At 39.8% G+C, this 18,898-nt stretch overlaps 1 protein-coding gene across 1 annotated transcript; it reads left to right on the forward strand.

Moving 5' to 3' along the window:
* The first annotated feature begins 101 nt into the window (after positions 1-101).
* On the forward strand, positions 102-18,888 carry cct5 (chaperonin containing TCP1, subunit 5 (epsilon)). The gene is made up of 11 exons (XM_061965588.2): positions 102-335; positions 688-748; positions 834-998; positions 10,179-10,377; positions 16,137-16,329; positions 16,401-16,550; positions 16,628-16,747; positions 17,848-18,033; positions 18,106-18,243; positions 18,323-18,503; positions 18,575-18,888. Exons 1-11 carry the CDS (start codon positions 231-233, stop codon positions 18,700-18,702), a joined length of 1,626 nt encoding a protein of 541 aa, XP_061821572.1. The 5' UTR covers positions 102-230; the 3' UTR covers positions 18,703-18,888.
* The last annotated feature ends 10 nt before the right edge of the window (positions 18,889-18,898 follow it).

Below are 18,898 nucleotides of genomic sequence, written 5' to 3' on the forward strand. Positions count from 1 at the left end.
CATCACAGGAAAGTATTAGTTTAAAAAAATCAAACGAATGTCGTATTATTTTGTAAAATGGCGTACATTTGTAAGAAGCTATACATTGCGACTTGGTCCCGCCCTATCCGCCCGTGGATTCTTCCAGAAGTCGCCGGCAGATCCGTGCGGCGTGTAGCTCAGCCACACTCCAGAATTCCGTCTGTAAAAGTCATTATTTTATCAGTGACAAGCCAATTTCCTTCGTCAACATGTCAACGTTAGGCACACTTGCCTTCGACGAGTATGGGAGGCCTTTCATCATTATTAAAGACCAGGACACGAAGACACGGCTAACGGGCATCGACGCACTGAAGGTACAATGGGCTAGCTTAGCGGGGCTAACGTTTAGCACGTTGGCGAGCGCATGGGTGTTATTTTGTTGTTCGTTTGTTTGAACGATGTATTAAACGTTTGCTCGTGGAAATCTCCAAATTTTACCCTTCAAGTATTTGTAGCATTGCGATAACAACGTAATTTTTAAGATGAGCAGATCCGTTTACTAGCTACAATGGTAACATGAGGCCCATGTGCTTCAGGGCGGGGGCTGTCGTAGCAGGCGAGGGCTATGGCCGACAGTAGCCATAATTGATGTTTTTTCTAATATCATCGCACATTATTAATGTAATTGTGTATTTAAATGAACACGCTCATTGATGTCTTTTGCAGTCTCATATAATGGCAGCCAAGGCAGTTGCGTCAACGCTTCGGACTTCTTTGGGACCTAACGGTGTGTATAATAATAATAATAAACCAGATGTTAAATTCCTTGCTCAGGACATTGTTGTAAACCCTCTCCCACATTACGTGGCCAGGCCTCGACAAGATGATGGTTGACAAAGATGGAGAAGTGACTGTCACCAATGATGGAGCCACTATTCTCAGCTTGATGGATGTGGACCATCAGATTGCTAAACTTATGGTGGAGCTGTCCAAGTCACAGGATGATGAGATTGGTGATGGAACCACTGGAGTTGTTGGTACGTAAAAAAGAAAAATTGCAAGGGGTATTATTTAATGTATGTGGGAAAAAATCGATTTGAATTCGAATCGCAATTCTCACGTTGTGCGATTCAGAATCGATTCTCTTTTTTTTTTTTTTTAATTGTAAATGTTTTTGTTTTTTTTAATTAATCAATCCAGCAAAACAATACACAGCAATACCATAACAATGGAATCCAATTCCAAAACCGACCCAGCAACACTCAGAACTGCAATGAACCGAGCAATTGAGAGTAGACACAAACACGACACAGAACAAACCAAAAGTAGTGAAACAAAAATTAATATTATCAACAACAGTATCAATATTAGTTACAATTTCAACATAGCAGTGATTAAAAAATCTCTCATTGACATTATAATTAGACATTTATAAAAATTAAAAAAAATGAACAATAGAGTCACAGTGGCTTACACTTGCATCACATCTCATAAGCTTGACAACACACTGTGTCCAATATTTTCACAAAGATAAAATAAGTCATATTTTTGGTTCATTTAATAGTTGAAACAAATTTACATTATTGCAATCAGTTGATAAAACATTGTCCTTTGCAATTATAAAAGCTTTTTACAAAAATCTACTACTCTGCTTGCATATCAGCAGACTGGGGTAGATCCTGCTGAAATCCTATGTATTTAATGAATAGAGAATCGTTTTGAATCGGGGAAAAAATCGTTTTTGAATCGAGAATCGTGTTGAATTGGGGAAAAAAATCGATTTTGAATCGAATCGTGGGACACACAAAGATTCACCGCCCTAATAAACATATATATATATACACACACACACACACGTGTGTGTATATATGTATGTATATATATATATGTATATATATATATGGTTTGGGAATAATGGAACAATTTCAAAATAGCTTACAAAGGCTCACAATTTGGCTGCTAACGAATATGTTAACATATTGTGTAATTTCTGGTAGAATTTTTTTTTTAAACTTGTTAATTTTTTTGCTAATTTATTCTTCATAGTTGGTTAATTTCAGTTGGAGCATGATTCTATCTACAATTCTGTTAAAATGTACTAAGCACGTATTCTTCTGTTTGATACTTTACATCGATCCAATACCAAGTAGTCACAGGGGCCCTATTGGTCGTAGGGCTGGGCGATATGGCCTTTTATTAATACCTCAATATTTTTAGGCCATGTCACGATACACAATATATATATCGATATTTTGCCTTAGCCTTGAATGAACACTTGATGCATATAATCACACCAGTATGATGATTCTATGTGTCTACATTAAAACATTCTTGTTCATACTTCATTAATATATGCTTATTTTAAACTTTCATGCAGAGAGGGAAATCAGAACTAAGTCAATTTACCAAAACTGTATTTATTAAACAGTTATTAAGCAGTGGCACAAACATTCATGTCATTTCCAAAACAGAAAGTGCAAGATTGTCAGAAATTTAAAAACAAGCTATTAGTTCACTTTTGTGCATGATGTCACTAAGATGACATATCAAAACAACACTAAATTAAAGTGCACTTTTTGTACAGAACGCCACTACAATAGTTTAAAACTAGGGATGTCCGATAATGTCGGCCTGCCGATATTATCGGCCGATAAATGCGTTAAAATGTAATATCGAAAATTATCGGTATCGGTTTTTTGTTATCGGTATCATTTTTTTTTTTTTAAATCCACATAAAAAACACAAGATACACTTACAATTAGTGCACCAACCCAAAAAAACTCATTCACACAAAAGGGTTGTTTCTTTCTGTTATTAATATTCTGGTTCCTACATTATATATCAATACAGTCTGCAAGGGATACAGTCCGTAAGCACACATGATTGTGCGTGCTGCTGGTCCACTAATAGTACTAACCTTTAACAGTTAATTTTACTAATTTTCATTAATTACTAATTTCTATGTACCGTATTTTCCGCACTATTAGCCGCACCTAAAAACCACAAATTTACTCAAAAGCTGACAGTGCGGCTTATAACCCGGTGCGCTTTATATATGGATTAATATTAAGATTCATTTTCATAAAGTTTCGGTCTCGCAACTACGGTAAACAGCCGCCATCTTTTTTCCCCGTAGAAGAGGAAGTGCTTCTTCTTCTACGCAAGCAACGGCCAAGGTAAGCACCCGCCCCCATAGAACAGGAAGCGCTTCTTCTTCTACTGTAAGCAACCACCCGCCCGCGTAGAAGAAGAAGAAGCGCGCGGATATTACGTTTAATTTCCTTTGTGTGTTTACATCTGTAAAGACCACAAAATGGCTCCTACTAAGCGACAGGTTTCCAAGACGCAATCTCTCCATCCGCACACGGACTACTATTTCACAGCAACTGCCTAAAGACTTTCAAGAAAAGCTGGCTACTTTCCGTGCATATTGTAAAAACAAGATAGCTGAAAAAAAGATCCGGCCAGAGAACATTATCAACATGGACGAGGTTCCACTGACTTTTGATATTCCTGTGAACCGCACTGTGGATACAACGGGAGCACGTACGGTGAATATTCGCACCACAGGGAATGAGAAGTCATCCTTCACTGTGGTTCTAGCTTGCCATGCTAATGGCCAGAAACTTCCACCCATGGTGATATTCAAAAGGAAGACCTTGCCAAAAGAGACCTTTCCAGCCGGCGTCATCATAAAAGCTAACTCATAAGGATGGATGGATGAAGAAAAGATGAGCGAGTGGTTAAGGTAAGTTTACGCGAAGAGGCCGGGTGGCTTTTTTCACGCAGCTCCGTCCATGTTGATATACGACTCCATGCGCGCCCACATCACGCTGGTTTTTAATATATTATTAAAGTTTGACTGACCTATCTGACTGTTTTTTTGACATTCCTTTAGCGCAGTTAGATGCGGCTTATAACACGGGGCGGCTTATAGGTGGACAGAGTTTTGAAATATGCCGTTCATTGAAGGCGCGGCTTATAACCCAGGGCGCCTTCTGGTGCGGAAAATACGGTAACTGTTTTTATATTGTTTTACTTTATTTTTTATTCAAGAAAATGTTTTTAATTTATTTATCTTATTTTATTAGTTTTTTTAAAAAGTACCTTATCTTCACCATACCTGGTTGTCCAAATTAGGCATAATGTTTTAATTCCATGACTGCATAATATCTGGACTGGACAATATCGGATATCGGCAAAAAGCCATTATCGGACATCCCTATTTAAAACAAAGTGCACTTTTGTGCATGATGTCACACAAGATATTTCAATAACTGTCAAATAAAAATGAGCTGCATAATAGGAAATCAAATAGTATATGTCCTTCGCTATGTGGTAGGTTCCTGCGGACGTTATCTCCTTCTGTTGTTGACTATTTTTTTCATACGGTGTTGATCTGGAAATAGTTGCTTCGGCATGTTGTTGGTGTGGCACCGAACGGAGATGTTGACATGCAGAGTTTCAAGCACTCCTTATTCTCTAGCGGGTGACTTTTCAAATGATGCTACATTAGCAGTGGTGCTACTTTTTGTAGCAACGCTTTTGCCGCATAATTGTTCAACATCTTCCCGCTTGAAGTCAAACCACCGCCAGGCGTTGGACCTCGTGGTATTTTTCTTGGGAATTAATTCTTCCTTCATTTGTTACCAGATTTGCACCTTCTCTCTCTCGTATTACCACCAGCACCACTCCGCTAGCATCACAGCTAACGTTACCATGTCGCTACCTGTTTGCTCCGCGGGAGCGTGTGACGTTGCACACGTGACATATGTAAGAAGGTGCGCTTGTTTTAAGTCTCTGTGAGAAGGAAAGACACGAAAGAGTGCGAAACGCATGTAGTGTAATGCCCGCAGCTAAAAGCAACTGCGTGAGAACGTATACCGTATTTTTCGGACTATAAGTCGCAGTTTTTTCATAGTTTGGCCGGGGGTGCGAATTATACTCAGGAGCGGCTTGACTTGATGTGTGAAATTATTAACACATTACCGTAAAATATCAAATAATATCCGCCTTCCGCCCGATTGTAGCTGAGATAGGCTCCAGCGCCCCCCCGCGACCCCAAAAGGGAATAAGCGGTAGAAAATGCATGGATGGATGGATTATTTAGCTCATTCCCGTAAGAGACTAGACGTATAAGATTTCATCGGATTTATCGATTAGGAGTGACAGATTGGAAAGCATATAGCATGTCCTATATGTTATAGTTATTTGAATGACTCTTACCATAATATGTTATGTTAGCATACCAGGCACGTTCTCAGTTGGTTATTTATGCGTCATATAACGTACACTTATTCAGCCTGTTGTTCACTATTCTTTTTTTTTTTTTTTAATTGCCTTTCAAATGTCTATTCTTGGTGTTGGGTTATATCAAATAAATTTCCCCCAAAAATGCGACTTATACTCCAGTGCGACTTATGTTTTTTTCCCTTCTTTATTATGCATTTTCAGCCGGTGCGACTTATACTCCGAAAAATAGGGTACTCGAATATTACGATATAGTCAATTTCTATATTGCACAGAGACAAACCCGCGATATATCGCCCAGCCCTAATTGGTCGTACCATCGCTAGTACTGATACTAGGGATGTCCCGATCCAGGTTTTTGCACTTCCGATCCGATACCGATATTGTTTTTGCACTTCCGATCCGATACCGATACTGGCCTATGCAAGCATGTATCCATCCATCCATTTTCTACCGCTTATTCCCTTTGGGGTCGCGGGGGGCGCTGGAGCCTATCTCAGCTACAATCGGGCGGAAGGCGGGGTACACCCTGGACAAGTCGCCACCTCATCGCAGGGCCAAATGCAAGCATGTATTAAAGTTTAAAGTTATTTAGCCTACTTAGTTGTCAGAATCATGTTGAAAAGGGTTTTAGTACTCTTGATAGCAACTAGCCAGCTGAATTAGGTGAGTTTGAATACTACACAATGGTTGGTAACAAGAAACTGACCTGTTTATTCAAGAATAAACACAAAATAGACAAAATTATACATGACAAACAGAAATGGCATCATTGAACTAGGGCTGGGCGATATGGCCTTTTTTTAATATTGCGATATTTTAAGGCCATGTCACGATACACCATATATATGTGGATATTTTGCCTTAGCCTTGAATGAACACTTGATGCATATAATCACAGCAGTATGATGATTCTATGTGTCTACATTAAAACATTCTTCTTCATTACTGCATTAGTATATGCTACTTTTAAACTTTCATGCAGAGAAGGAAATCACAACTAAAAAAATCACAATTTTTTTCATACGGTGTTGATGTGGAAATGTTTGCCTCGACATTTTGATGGTGTGGGCGTGTGGCACCGAACGGAGATAAGCGTCTCGACAGACGTTACAATATTTCAACAATGATGACGAAAACTGTTTTCTCTGTCGTGTCCGTGTGTCGAAAATTGTTATGCGCTTATTTTTTTATTTGATTTTGTGCGTGGCATAGATTTGCCGTGCGCAGAAGACGCTTGAGCAGTGCGCAATTGCACAGGCGCACACCTTAGAGGGAGCGTTGCTCGCACGGCTGCGCTAGCATCACAGCTAACGTTAGCCATGCTGCTACCTCTCTGCTCGGGGAGGACGTATACGTGTGTGACGTGACAGTATGTGACGTGTGTAAGAAGGTGCGCTTGCTGTCTGAGAGGGAGACGCGGGAAAGAGTGAGAAGAGCCTGTCGTGTAATGCCAGCAGCTAAAAGCAACTGCGTGAGAATCCACAGACCTGTGGATGTGTTGAAGGTGTGCTGGAAAATGCGGAACGGAAATTAGGGAGCAGCAGAAAAGTGGAATGTATTATTTAAATAGGTGCGTTGGAAAACACGGACTGGATCTGGATCGGCATTTTCCCATGCCTTGCCGATACGCATTTTTTGGCAAATATCGCCGGCCGATCCGATCCAAATATCGGATCAGGACATCCCTAACTGATACTAAAAAAAATTCAAGATCATTGAATGAATTAAATGTTTTATTACAATTATAATCAGACAACAATGCGATGGTGCTGTAACAATACCAATAAAATACTTAAATTATTTCCTACTATTGGCTCTGATTTAAATCTGTTGGTTTTTGCTATTGAAGCTCTAACATAACCACTCTTGTATTGACCATATTCTCATACTATACTTGGTATCGTTACTGTCTATATTTGTATCAGCCTGCTCACCTCTGTTTACAATCAAGAGCTCTATTCTAGTGGTTAGCATATTCCTCGTCCTACGATGATATTAGTAAAAGTCAGAGTTTATTTGCCGCAATGGTGGCTGACTTGAAAGTGGCTTTGCACTATTCAGTTCAGTTTCAGTTCATTTCGAACAAGCATACGATACAATGTAATCCATCACATACCGTATTTTCCGCACTATAAGGCGCACCTAAAAACCACAATTTTTCTCAAAAGCTGACAGTGCGCCTAATAACCCGGTGCGCTTTATTACGATTAATTTTCATAAAGTTTCGGTCTCGCAACTTCGGTAAACAGCCGCCATCTTTTTTCCCGGTAGAACAGGAAGCGCTTCTTCTTCTACGCAAGCAACCGCCAATGAAAGCACTCGCCCCCATAGAACAGGAAGCGCTTCACCCGCCCCCATAGAACAGGAAGCGCTTCACCCGCCCCCGGAAGAAGAAGAAAAAACGCGCGGATATCACCGTACGTTTCATTTCCTGTTTACATCTGTAAAGACCACAAAATGGCTCCTACAAAACGATCCGGTTCATAAAAAGACGCAATCTCTCCATCCGCACACGGATTACTACCGTATTTCACAGCAACTGAACCGCACTGTGGAACGGGAGCACGTACGGTGAATATTCGCTCCACAGGGAATGAGAAGTCATCCTTCACTGTGGTTCTAGCTTGCCATGCTAACTTCCACCCATCCAAAAGAGACCTTTCCAGCCGGCGTCATCATAAAAGCTAACTCGAAGGGATGGATGGATGAAGAAAAGATGAGCGAGTGGTTAAGGGAAGTTTACGCGAAGAAGCCGGGTGGCTTTTTTCACACAGCTCCGAAGGCGAACACACCTTCACTAAGACGGGCAGATAGCGCCGGTCGACATACGCCAACATCTGCCAGTGGATCGTAAATGCCTGGGCAGATAGTTTCGGTCACAACTGTGGTCCGACCTTTCCGGAAGGCAGGATTCACAGAACTGCTGCACAACAACAGCGACACTGACTCCGGTGACTTCGACGAGACGGAACCGGCCATTTTGGATCCCGTATTCGCCCAACTTTTCAATTCGGACACCGAAGACGAAGAATTCGAAGGATTTACGAATGAAGAATAACTTCAGAAGGTGAGCGCTATGTTTATTTTGTGTGTTGTGACATTAACGTTCGAGCAACATTATGTTGCTATTGTTCTACACCATTTTGAATTTTACTATGTTTGTGATTGCACATTTGCGTACATTTTGGGACAGAGTTGTTAGAACGCTGGTTTTCAATATATTATTAAAGTTTGACTGAACTATCTGACTGTTTTTTTGACATTCACTTTAGCGCAGCGTTTTTTTGACATTCACTTTAGCGCAGCGTAGGCGCGGCTTTTAGTCCGGGGCGGCTTATTGGTGGACAAAATTATGAAATATGTAATTCATAGAAGGTGCGGCTAATAATCCGGTGCGCCTTATAGTGCGGAAAATACGGTATTTCCAGTTTTCATTACAGCATGTCTGAAAAGGAGTAGGAAGAAGCAGAGCTTATTTGATCCTACCGCTTTTCATATCACAGCAGTTTTATTCCATTTCCTTATTCTCTGTTTGTAACAGAACAGTGTATAAATACATAAATAATATACGGTACCATAAGTAAGTAAACAAATATTAAATACATAATCATTATCTAATTTTAAAAAAGCGCAAGATGTTTATCATGATTGTTTTTCTTTGTACTTTGTAAACACTTTTAGTTTGAACAGTTTCTAAAACTTGATCATATTAGTACATTGTTTGATTTATTTGCCTAATCCGTTCCATAGTTTTATTCCACATACTGATATGCTAAAGGTTGTAAGTGTTGTACGTGCATACAAGTGTTTTTAATTAAACTTTCCTCTCAGTTTATATTTCTCCTCTTTTGTTGAGAAGAATTGTTTAACAATCTTAGGTAGCAGGTTATAGTTGGCTTTGTACATAATTTTAGCTGTTTGCAAATGCACCAAGTCGTTGAATTTCAATATTTTTGATTCAATAAATAAAGGGTTGTATGTTCTCTATATCCAACATTATGTATTATTGTAATTGATCTATGTGGACGGACATTAGCATTGCATAGTGCATTGAAGACGTGTTGGTTCTTATAATTTATGATGTCTATCTCGGGGGTGTCAAAATCATTTTACCTCAGGGCCGCAAGGAGAAAAATCTATTTCCACGTGGCCCAGACGGGTTAAATCATTGCATAATAACTTCAAAATACAACTACAACAACTTCAGATTGTTCATTCTAAAATGTATGTATCACAAATAATTCTCTTGACATAACACTTAAAGTTAGGAAAAAATTCTGAGGGAAAAATTGGTAAAGAACACAATGAATTTAGACTTAATCTCAGTGTATCTACAAAGCAATTAAACTTTAAATCACAGCCTATCTAGGATTGAACATAAAACAAAATAGTATAAATAAAAATGATTCTATGTATCAACTACCTCAGTTGTCATTTCCACAGTTCTACATTTAATCCATTCATTTCCATACTTTGATAAGAACACCAGACTCAATTAAAATGTTACAGACCACGTAACTTCCCGGCAATAATCCTGCAAAAATTGTTCTCTGTTTTTCTGTTTACATTTTCACATTTTGCACTATATTGTTGCACTTTATTAATCATTTCCTACATATTCCTTATTTCTGCACCGTAATTTTAAGAGGTTATTGTAAAGTTTTTATTGTGATTTTATCATTTTGTTTACATTGATTGTTTTCCATGTTTGTTTAGATTTCATTTTCTTTCTGCCTTAATATATTTTTCTGCTGGTCCATACTTAGGTCATAAAAATATCTAATTATCGATATTGGCCAAGACAAAAAAACGTATATTGTAATACAATTTTCAGCCAAATCGCCCAGCCCAAATACTGCCACAAAATGTTGTTAATAGACAAGAACATTGTATCAAAGGGAAGAAGTTGTCACTATTTAAGACTGCCTGTCACATCTCTAATTATTAATTTATTGTTTCAACAGTGCTGGCAGGGGCTCTGCTTGAGCAGGCCGAGCAGCTCCTGGACCGCGGGATCCACCCCATCAGGATCTCTGACGGTTACGATCAAGCCGCACGTATCGCCATCGAGCAGCTCGATAAAATCGGGGAGACCTTTCCCTATGATCCCAACAACACAGAACCGCTCATTCAGACCGCCATGACAACGCTGGGATCTAAAGTGTGAGTTTACCACACGTTGTCACTGGCTATTTTATGTTATTTCAGGGTTTTCCCCAGATTGCCACTATGTGGCGGAGGGGGCGTGGTCAATGTGACATATATATATATATATATATATATATATATATATATATATATATATATATATATATATATGGCGTCATGATAATTTTGATTGGCAATGATGGATATATTTTTTTCTTTTAAGGCAAACCAAATGTTTAAAGTATATCTAAAAACAAATCTGTGTTATGTATATACTGTATATTTAAAAATAAATCTATTAGTTATTAGAAATAACCGAGGGAAAAGCTGTAGAAAATGGATGGATTGTTTTTTTTTTAATTATATTGTTCTTCTCTATTTTCCAATTGTTGCTGCTTATTCTAAATGGTATAACAGGCCACACCATATTCTGCCCGACCTGGGTTTTAAAATTTAGTTTGCCAAATATGTAAACAGTCTTGAGAATCAAAGATTTAAAAAATTACTTGAGGTGGTTTATTGATATTGTCCGCAATGAAGTTACTGTAAAACCAAGCACACAGAGGAAAGTACATCATATATACACATGAAGTGCACATACATGTACGAATCACGTTAAAGTCTTAATACAGTTTGGAATATACTGAAAAAAGCAATACATTTGCACAGGATTAAGGCTGGCTATATTGCCGCTAGCTTAATGCTAAAGTACGATGGACCAGCTCACTGACAGGCTAACCAAAATTAGCATGGCTAATCGCATGGACAGACAATCATTCACACTCACATATACAATCGCCAACAAAGCTAAAAATGTTAGTTAACAAAGGTTGTTAGGTAACAGATGTTAGTTACATGCATATTTTGGAATTGGAATGTGCGAGGAAGCCCCACACACATGGGAGAGCATCCACACTCTAGACACACAGATGTCCAAACGGAAGTTTGAAGACGCACACGGCGTAAAGTTAGATGTTATTGTCGATAGTAAGGTCTAAATGAAGGTAGAAATGCCTTATTTAACTTGAAATACCTTTCTCTTTAACTTTCTCTCCTTGCTTTTGCTGGGTGTCAACTCTGTTTTGGTGTGCAATCAGCTTTTGCGCTCCTGACAAACGACTTAGATGCAGGTTTTTTTTTTGTAGTTTTTTTAATAAAGCACAGAACATTTTTATAATATTTGAGATATTTTTCAAATAGCACGTTCGGTAGGTCGTGAGTTCAAACCCCAACCGAGTCATACCAAAGACTATAAAAATGGGACTCATTACCTCCCTGCTTGACACTCAGCATCAAGGGTTGGAATTGGGGGTTAAATCACCAAAAATGATTCCCGGGCACGGCCACCACTACTGCGCACTGCTCCCCTCACCTCCCAGGGGGTGATCAAGGGTGATGGGTCAAATGCAGATAATAATTTTGCCACACCTAGTGTGTGTGTGTGACAATCATTGGTACTTTAAGTAGGACATAAGTAGTGGACTACATACAGTATATCCACAGGGTTATCCCTCGATTTCCAAGATACCTGTGGCGGTGGGGGCATGGTTAGGGTGTGGTTAATATGGCCTCATCAAATTATTTATAATTATTTTCTTTAAAAAAGGCAAAACATTTATACATACATTTAAAACATATGTTATTGATCATAGTATTAACATGTTTTTTCTTACATAATATTATTTTGTTCTATTTTTCAATTGCTGCTGCTATTTGTACCATGTACTTTGTTGAGATTTTTTTTTTCTAGAGATTTTTCAAATCCCTTTAGTCACTTTTTTATTAAACAACTGGCAACAACCGTATTTTTCGGATTATAAATCGCTCCGCAGTATAAGTCGCACGGGCCGAAAATGCATAACAAAGAAGGGAAAAAACACATAGAAGTCGCATTTTTGGGGGAAATTTATTTGATAAAATGCAACACCAAGAATAGACATTTGAAAGGCAATTTAAAATAAATAAAGAATAGTGAACAACAGGCTGAATAAGTGTACGTTATATGACGCATAAATAACCAACTGAGAACGTGCCTGGTATGTTAACGTAACATATTATGGTAAGAGTCATTCAAATAACTATAACATATAAAACATACTATATGTTTACCAAACAATCTGTCACTCCTAATCACTAAATCTGATTAAATCTTCATCCTCGGTGTCGCTTCTAAACAACTCTGCCAACTCCAAAGGTAGACAATGCGCCTCTTCTATCGGTACGTCGCTTACGTCAGAGTCATCGTCAGTTGCAGTTCCAATTATTCCAGCCTTTCTGAATCCGGACAGGATGGTTTCGGTTGTCACTGAAGCCCATGCTTTGTCGATCCGTGTGTGTGTGACGATTGCTGATATACGCCTAGTCTCTTACGTGAATGAGATAAATAATAATATTTGATATTTTACGGTAATTTGTTAATAATTTCACACATAAATCGCTCCAGAGTATAAATCGCACTTCCGTCCAAACTATGAAAAAAACTGCGACTTATAATCTGAAAAATACGGAAATCTAGCATTTTTTTGGTGGTTTTGGAGACTGTATTCGTGTTTAGAGAGACTTTACTTCTGTCGCTCCATGTCCGTGACAAAAAGCGAGTTGCAGAGAGCTTGACGTCATACTTGCTGCATGCTGCTAGAAGCCATTCTCTCCTTAAAATGATAAATGGGTTGTACTTGTATAGCGCTTTTCTACCTTCAAGGTACTCAAAGCGCTTTGACACTACTTCCACATTTACCCATTCACACACACATTCACACACTGATGGAGGGAGCTGCCATGCAAGGCGCTAACCAGCACCCATCAGGAGCAAGGGTGAAGTGTCTTGCTCAGGACACAACGGACATGACAAGGTTGGTACTAGGTGGGGATTGAACCAGGGACCCTCGGGTCGCGCACGGCCATTCTTCCACTGCGCCAAGCCGCCAGTGTCATCTTAAAATTTGAATATTGCTGTCCGTGGGTCTATCTCGAATACATTTAGGTGCCAGTAGAATGGAAAAACAAGTTGCCTTTATATTGAAGCTATATCCTATACATCTGATTTATGACACCAAAATACTTACAAAGTTTGCAAGTAAATTGATACTATTTTGATCATATCTATCTCACAGAGATTCCAGAGCCATTTTGAGAGATAATGATCAAGCAAATCATGTGTTCTTTGACATAGACGGGAACCACAGATCCCTTCCCCATTAACAACAATGCCAATCATGCAGACTTTGTGAAAGCCAAAAATGATTACGTTGGGAATAATGATGATCCAGAACCTTATATTTTTTATCCTAAATCTGAGGGTGAGCTACAAATTTAGAAGCTGTGTGCCAAACCGATCAACCTTTAGTGAAACACTATAGCATCATGTAGCACTTACTGTACAATGTCTGTCTGCTTTTACTGCAATGACGACTGATGGGATGTTCATATCTTCCAGTTTAGATGAAGAATTAATCATAATCTAAACCAGGGGTGGGCAATTAATTTTTACCGGGGGCCGCATGAGCAACCCGAGCACTGCTGAGGGCCACATCGACAATGTTTCAATTAAATTTTGCTCAATATTATTTTTGATATACCGTAAGATAAATAATAATGATAATAATTTCATTTAACCTAACTTAACTATATACAAAAGCAGATTGCTTTTGATGGTTTTATTTTTAACACTGTCTTACACAATACTTCCTGATGTATAGTACAATGCAAAAATGTCCATTTCTGCACAGGGTTAATTTCTGTCACTTTATCCTGCATCCTCTTTAAAAGTCCAACGTTTTTCCCCGTCAGATTTGGACAACCATCTGGTGTCACACCTGCCAGCTTGTCCCATTTCAGTCCTAACATGTCCAAACACGCATTTATCTCTGTGAACAAGTCATTATCTGTGATTGTCCCTTTAATTGACTGCATGGCTCCCAGCTCCTCCGTGATTTGAAAGTCTGCAGTTATCCCACGTAAGAAGATGAGCAGCTGGGCGCAGTCACGTACATCGCAGCTCTCATCCAAAGCCAGCGAAAAACAGTCAAAGTCGGCCGTTCTGTTCTTCAGCTGAAGCTCCAAGTTTCAGGTGATGGTCTCAACCCGCCTCGTTACAGTGCGTCGGGAGAGTGACACGTTCTCAAATGCGCCCCTCTTCTCCGGGCATATCAGCGCCTTACTTTTTCTGGCGATTTTGTGAGAAATGACAAAACTTGTCCTGACGGCTGCATCTCTGGGGGTGTGAAATATGGCAAAAAGTCCTTGTTGGGTTTGCAGTTTTACCATCAACGCATCAGCCTCCCTTGCGCGCTCTTCATCAGACAGATTACGGTATTTTTCCTCGTGCTTCGTCGTGTAGTGGCGATTCAAATTTAATTCTTTAAACACAGCAACCTGTGTACCACAAATTAAGCACACGGCTTTACCTTTTAATTTATGTAAAGAAATACATGGCAGTCCATGTCTTGTTGAAAACACGGCAGTCTTCATCAACATTTCTTTTTTTAGCGTGAGCTGACATCTCTGTGGTACCTGGGCATCACTTGTCGCTGTGCACCTTCACTCACAGGTTACACCCCGGACATACGTCCATAAATAACCATTTTCAAAATAAAAGCAGCAAAGTTTTATTGCACGCACGACATAGATGTTTTTTTCAATGTATTTTGTAATTTGTGATTGCCGCTGTTGCACTCACAATCACACACGTGCATACGTCCACACAGAAGTAATACAAATAACGCTTTTCAAAACAAAAGCAGCACCGTTGTATTGCACACTCGATATAGATACTTTTTTAAATGTATTTTGTAATTTATGATTGGCCTCACACGGGCCGGACAGGGACGCACAAAGGGCCGGATGTGGCCCACGGGCCGCAGAATGCCCAGGTCTGATCTACACGAAGAGTTAAAAGGAAAAGTTACTGCCTGCAGACACCGTCTTCAGTTGTGTCTCTCTCCATCTCCAGGTTTAAATTGAATGTCACAAATGAACAACTTCTACATTTATGGTTTAATTATCCAGATGAGAGGCATGATATATAATCTAGAATAATTTTGAAGAGCGAAGACGCCTTGAAGCAGCGGTAGTTGCAGGACATTGGCTGCCTTATAGTACAGCAGCAGAGGGCTAGTTAGCTGTCTGTTATCAATGTGCCGCTAAAAATATAGTTTGTCTGTGTTATCGCCTATAATAACATTGCTAATATTAAGTTAAAATTCAGGTCCAACATGTATATAAGTGTTATTGGCGGGTTTTGAATTTTTATTTAGAGGGTTTTGTGGGCGGAATAGAGAGCCCCCATTGACTCAGTTAGCAGACTTTATTTATTTACGACTTAGAAGGCACAAAAAAAAACATTTATTGAAGTCGCACATAAGGATTGTGAATGACGGACAGCACATCTCTTTCTATTTTTTGCATATTTCCAGTATGACTGATCTACTGATACGTCATCTTACCCCGAATCTATGGAAATTGCCGTAGACATTCGAAGAGGAATATTCAAAACGGCCGTCTGAAACTGTGGCATTTTGTGATGTATAGACAGTATTTTTTTACACTCTTTTAGGATTGGAAATACAATTGGATATTGTGTAATGGATACAATGAATCACAATTAGGAATATAAAGTGAACTTCATGTAAAGAAATGCTTTCATGTTAAAAAACAAAAAACTTTATTTTGAACGTGTAGCAGCATTTATCTTGCCGCGGCGGTGCGCCACAATAAGTTACACCTAAGGGAAACCCTGTATTTGCTAATCTTTGTGTTCGACATTCTACTTTCAGCATCAACCGGTGCCACAGACAGATGGCAGAGATTGCAGTAAACGCCATCCTGACCGTGGCCGACATGGAGAGGAAGGATGTGGACTTTGAGCTTATCAAGATGGAGGGCAAGGTGGGAGGCAAGCTGGAGGACACACAGCTAATCAAGGGTGTCATCGTCGACAAAGAGTTCAGTCACCCGCAGATGCCAAAGGTATAAATATCACAGTAACATTGACATATGTACAACACAATGGCTAATTCTGACTCTTTGTTGCTATTCAGGTTCTGAAAGACGTTAAAATTGCAATCCTCACCTGTCCGTTTGAGCCCCCAAAGCCCAAGACCAAGCACAAGTTGGACGTCACCTCTGTGGAGGACTACAAAGCTCTCCAGAAATACGAAAAGGAGACGTTTGAGGAGATGATCCAACAGGTTAGTTATTCAAAAACATGACTGCTAACGTTGGATGTCTTTACATCTAAACGTAATCAACTCTTGTCTCGTTTTAGGTCAAAAGCAATGGTGCCAACTTGGCCATCTGCCAGTGGGGCTTTGACGATGAAGCTAACCACCTTCTGCTGCAGAACAAGTTACCTGCTGTGCGCTGGGTTGGAGGGCCTGAGATTGAGGTGAGACACTTGTCACCTGACATGCCAACATTTACTAGTGTCAGAAAGCAGCTTGAGTCTGTAAAACATAATCAATGCTAAATTTTGACCAAAGAACCACCATCACATGTTATGTTAAAGCCCTCTAAATAACCATCCACAAATTGCCAACAATACTCCTTTTACATTTTGTGACCTTGATGTTAACCAAGTATTAGTGATATTGTTATTATAAGCGCTAACGCAATCTAACTACTATTCGCGGCGCATTGTCACAGAAAGGTAACCCGCTTGTGGCTGCTATATTGACATCATGAGCTGGTGAGCTGCTTTCTCGCCTTGAAACTTGTGAACGTTTATTCTAGATCATAAATAAGGCCTCTCACCCCGATAGAAGGATAAAGGCATACTCCGATAAATTGGTCAACTTTGGCATCCAATTCAGACTGTAATGGCGATTAAGATACGAAAAGACCCTTAGTTCCACCCTTCCTTTTTTCTTTGCGAAGATTCATCCAAACGGGAATATATCAACATTTTATCAGACGGCATCCTAATGACAGCAGACATTGTACAATAAGTGATGTTTTTGAGGGGTTTTTGGCTCTTGATGTCTGCAGTGAGTAGTAATCAGTAATGGAAAAATGTAAACTTGGAGATGCGTTTGAGAAATTAATGCACCGTCGTATGCTTAAAATGAGCAAAACGTAAATATTACATATTATGAATGTGTCTGTTACTACATTACTTACGTATTTACAGTGTGTGTATAAAACCTTGTTTGGATGTTTTTTTAAGTGGTTTATAGGCAGAATAGAGCGACTTCCATTGGCTCCATTGTTCATTGCCCATTGGTTTGATCTAATTAAGTTACTAGTTAGTGTGCATAAAAAAAGAAAAATGTGTGTTTTTGTCTTGTGGATGATAGGCAAAATTATAAAGAAAAAGTGCAGTTCACCTCCTAGACACTTCATACACTTAACTTAAATGGGTATGCAAATCTCAATGTACACAATGGTACATTAAATCCATGATGCACTGACACCATAATAAGTGACCTGCAAGATGTCTCGGAAACAATGTACTGTATGTAAGCAACTCTACTTATTTTTCCTGTGCAGTTGATCGCCATCGCCACAGGGGGTCGCATTGTGCCCAGGTTCTCTGAGCTGACTCCTGAGAAACTGGGCACTGCTGGCTTAGTGAAGGAGATCTCCTTCGGCACCACAAAGGATCACATGTTGGTCATCCAGGACTGCAAGAACACCAGGGCTGTGACCATATTTGTCCGTGGAGGCAACAAGATGGTAAGATGTAAAATATATATGATTTGAGGGGGATGGTTTTGGTTTACTCCTGTGCGCCGTCTGCCTGATTAGATCATTGAAGAGGCCAAGCGTGCACTCCATGATGCTCTCTGCGTAATTCGCAACCTGGTCAGAGATAACCGTGTTGTTTATGGAGGAGGAGCCTCCGAGATTGCTTGTGCTTTGGCTGTCAATCAGGCTGCGGACAAGGTAAAGTGTCAAACAGTTCCTAAAATAAGTGATATTTGGCAACATCAGTCCTTAACTTTTTATGCTGTGTTATTTAAAGTGCCCTTCCTTGGAGCAGTATGCGATGAGGTCATTTGCAGATGCCTTAGAAGTCATCCCAATGGCGCTGGCGGAGAACAGCGGCCTGAACCCCATCCAGACCATGACCGAGGTCCGAGCCAGACAGGTCCGAGACAACAACCCCTACCTGGGCATCGACTGTCTCCACAACAACACCAATGGTGAGCAGCCGCATCAAATCATCTCTTCATTTCAACGCTTCACCGCTAAAAGGCTTTCTACTTTAACGCAGACATGAAGCAGCAGCATGTGATCGAGACCCTCATCGGCAAAAAGCAGCAGATCTTGCTGGCCACTCAGGTCGTCAAGATGATCCTCAAGATCGATGACATCCGAAGCCCAGGAGAGTGCGAGGACTAAAACCCCACCTTGTCCCTGAACTCCCTTGCAGGCTCGGTTGTGCTCTAGAAAGCGGTAATAACAAGTCTGAGCTGTCCTAGAGATTGTAGGCACTTCCCGAGCACCGCACTGCTTACCGCTATTTATCATTTGACACAATTGCTGTTCTAGTATGAAACTTGCCATTAAAATGTTGGTCTGTGGAAATTTCGAGCAT

Source organism: Nerophis lumbriciformis, linkage group LG07 (genome assembly GCF_033978685.3).
Source record: "Nerophis lumbriciformis linkage group LG07, RoL_Nlum_v2.1, whole genome shotgun sequence".
In the NCBI taxonomy this organism is placed as follows: Eukaryota; Metazoa; Chordata; class Actinopteri; order Syngnathiformes; family Syngnathidae; genus Nerophis; species Nerophis lumbriciformis.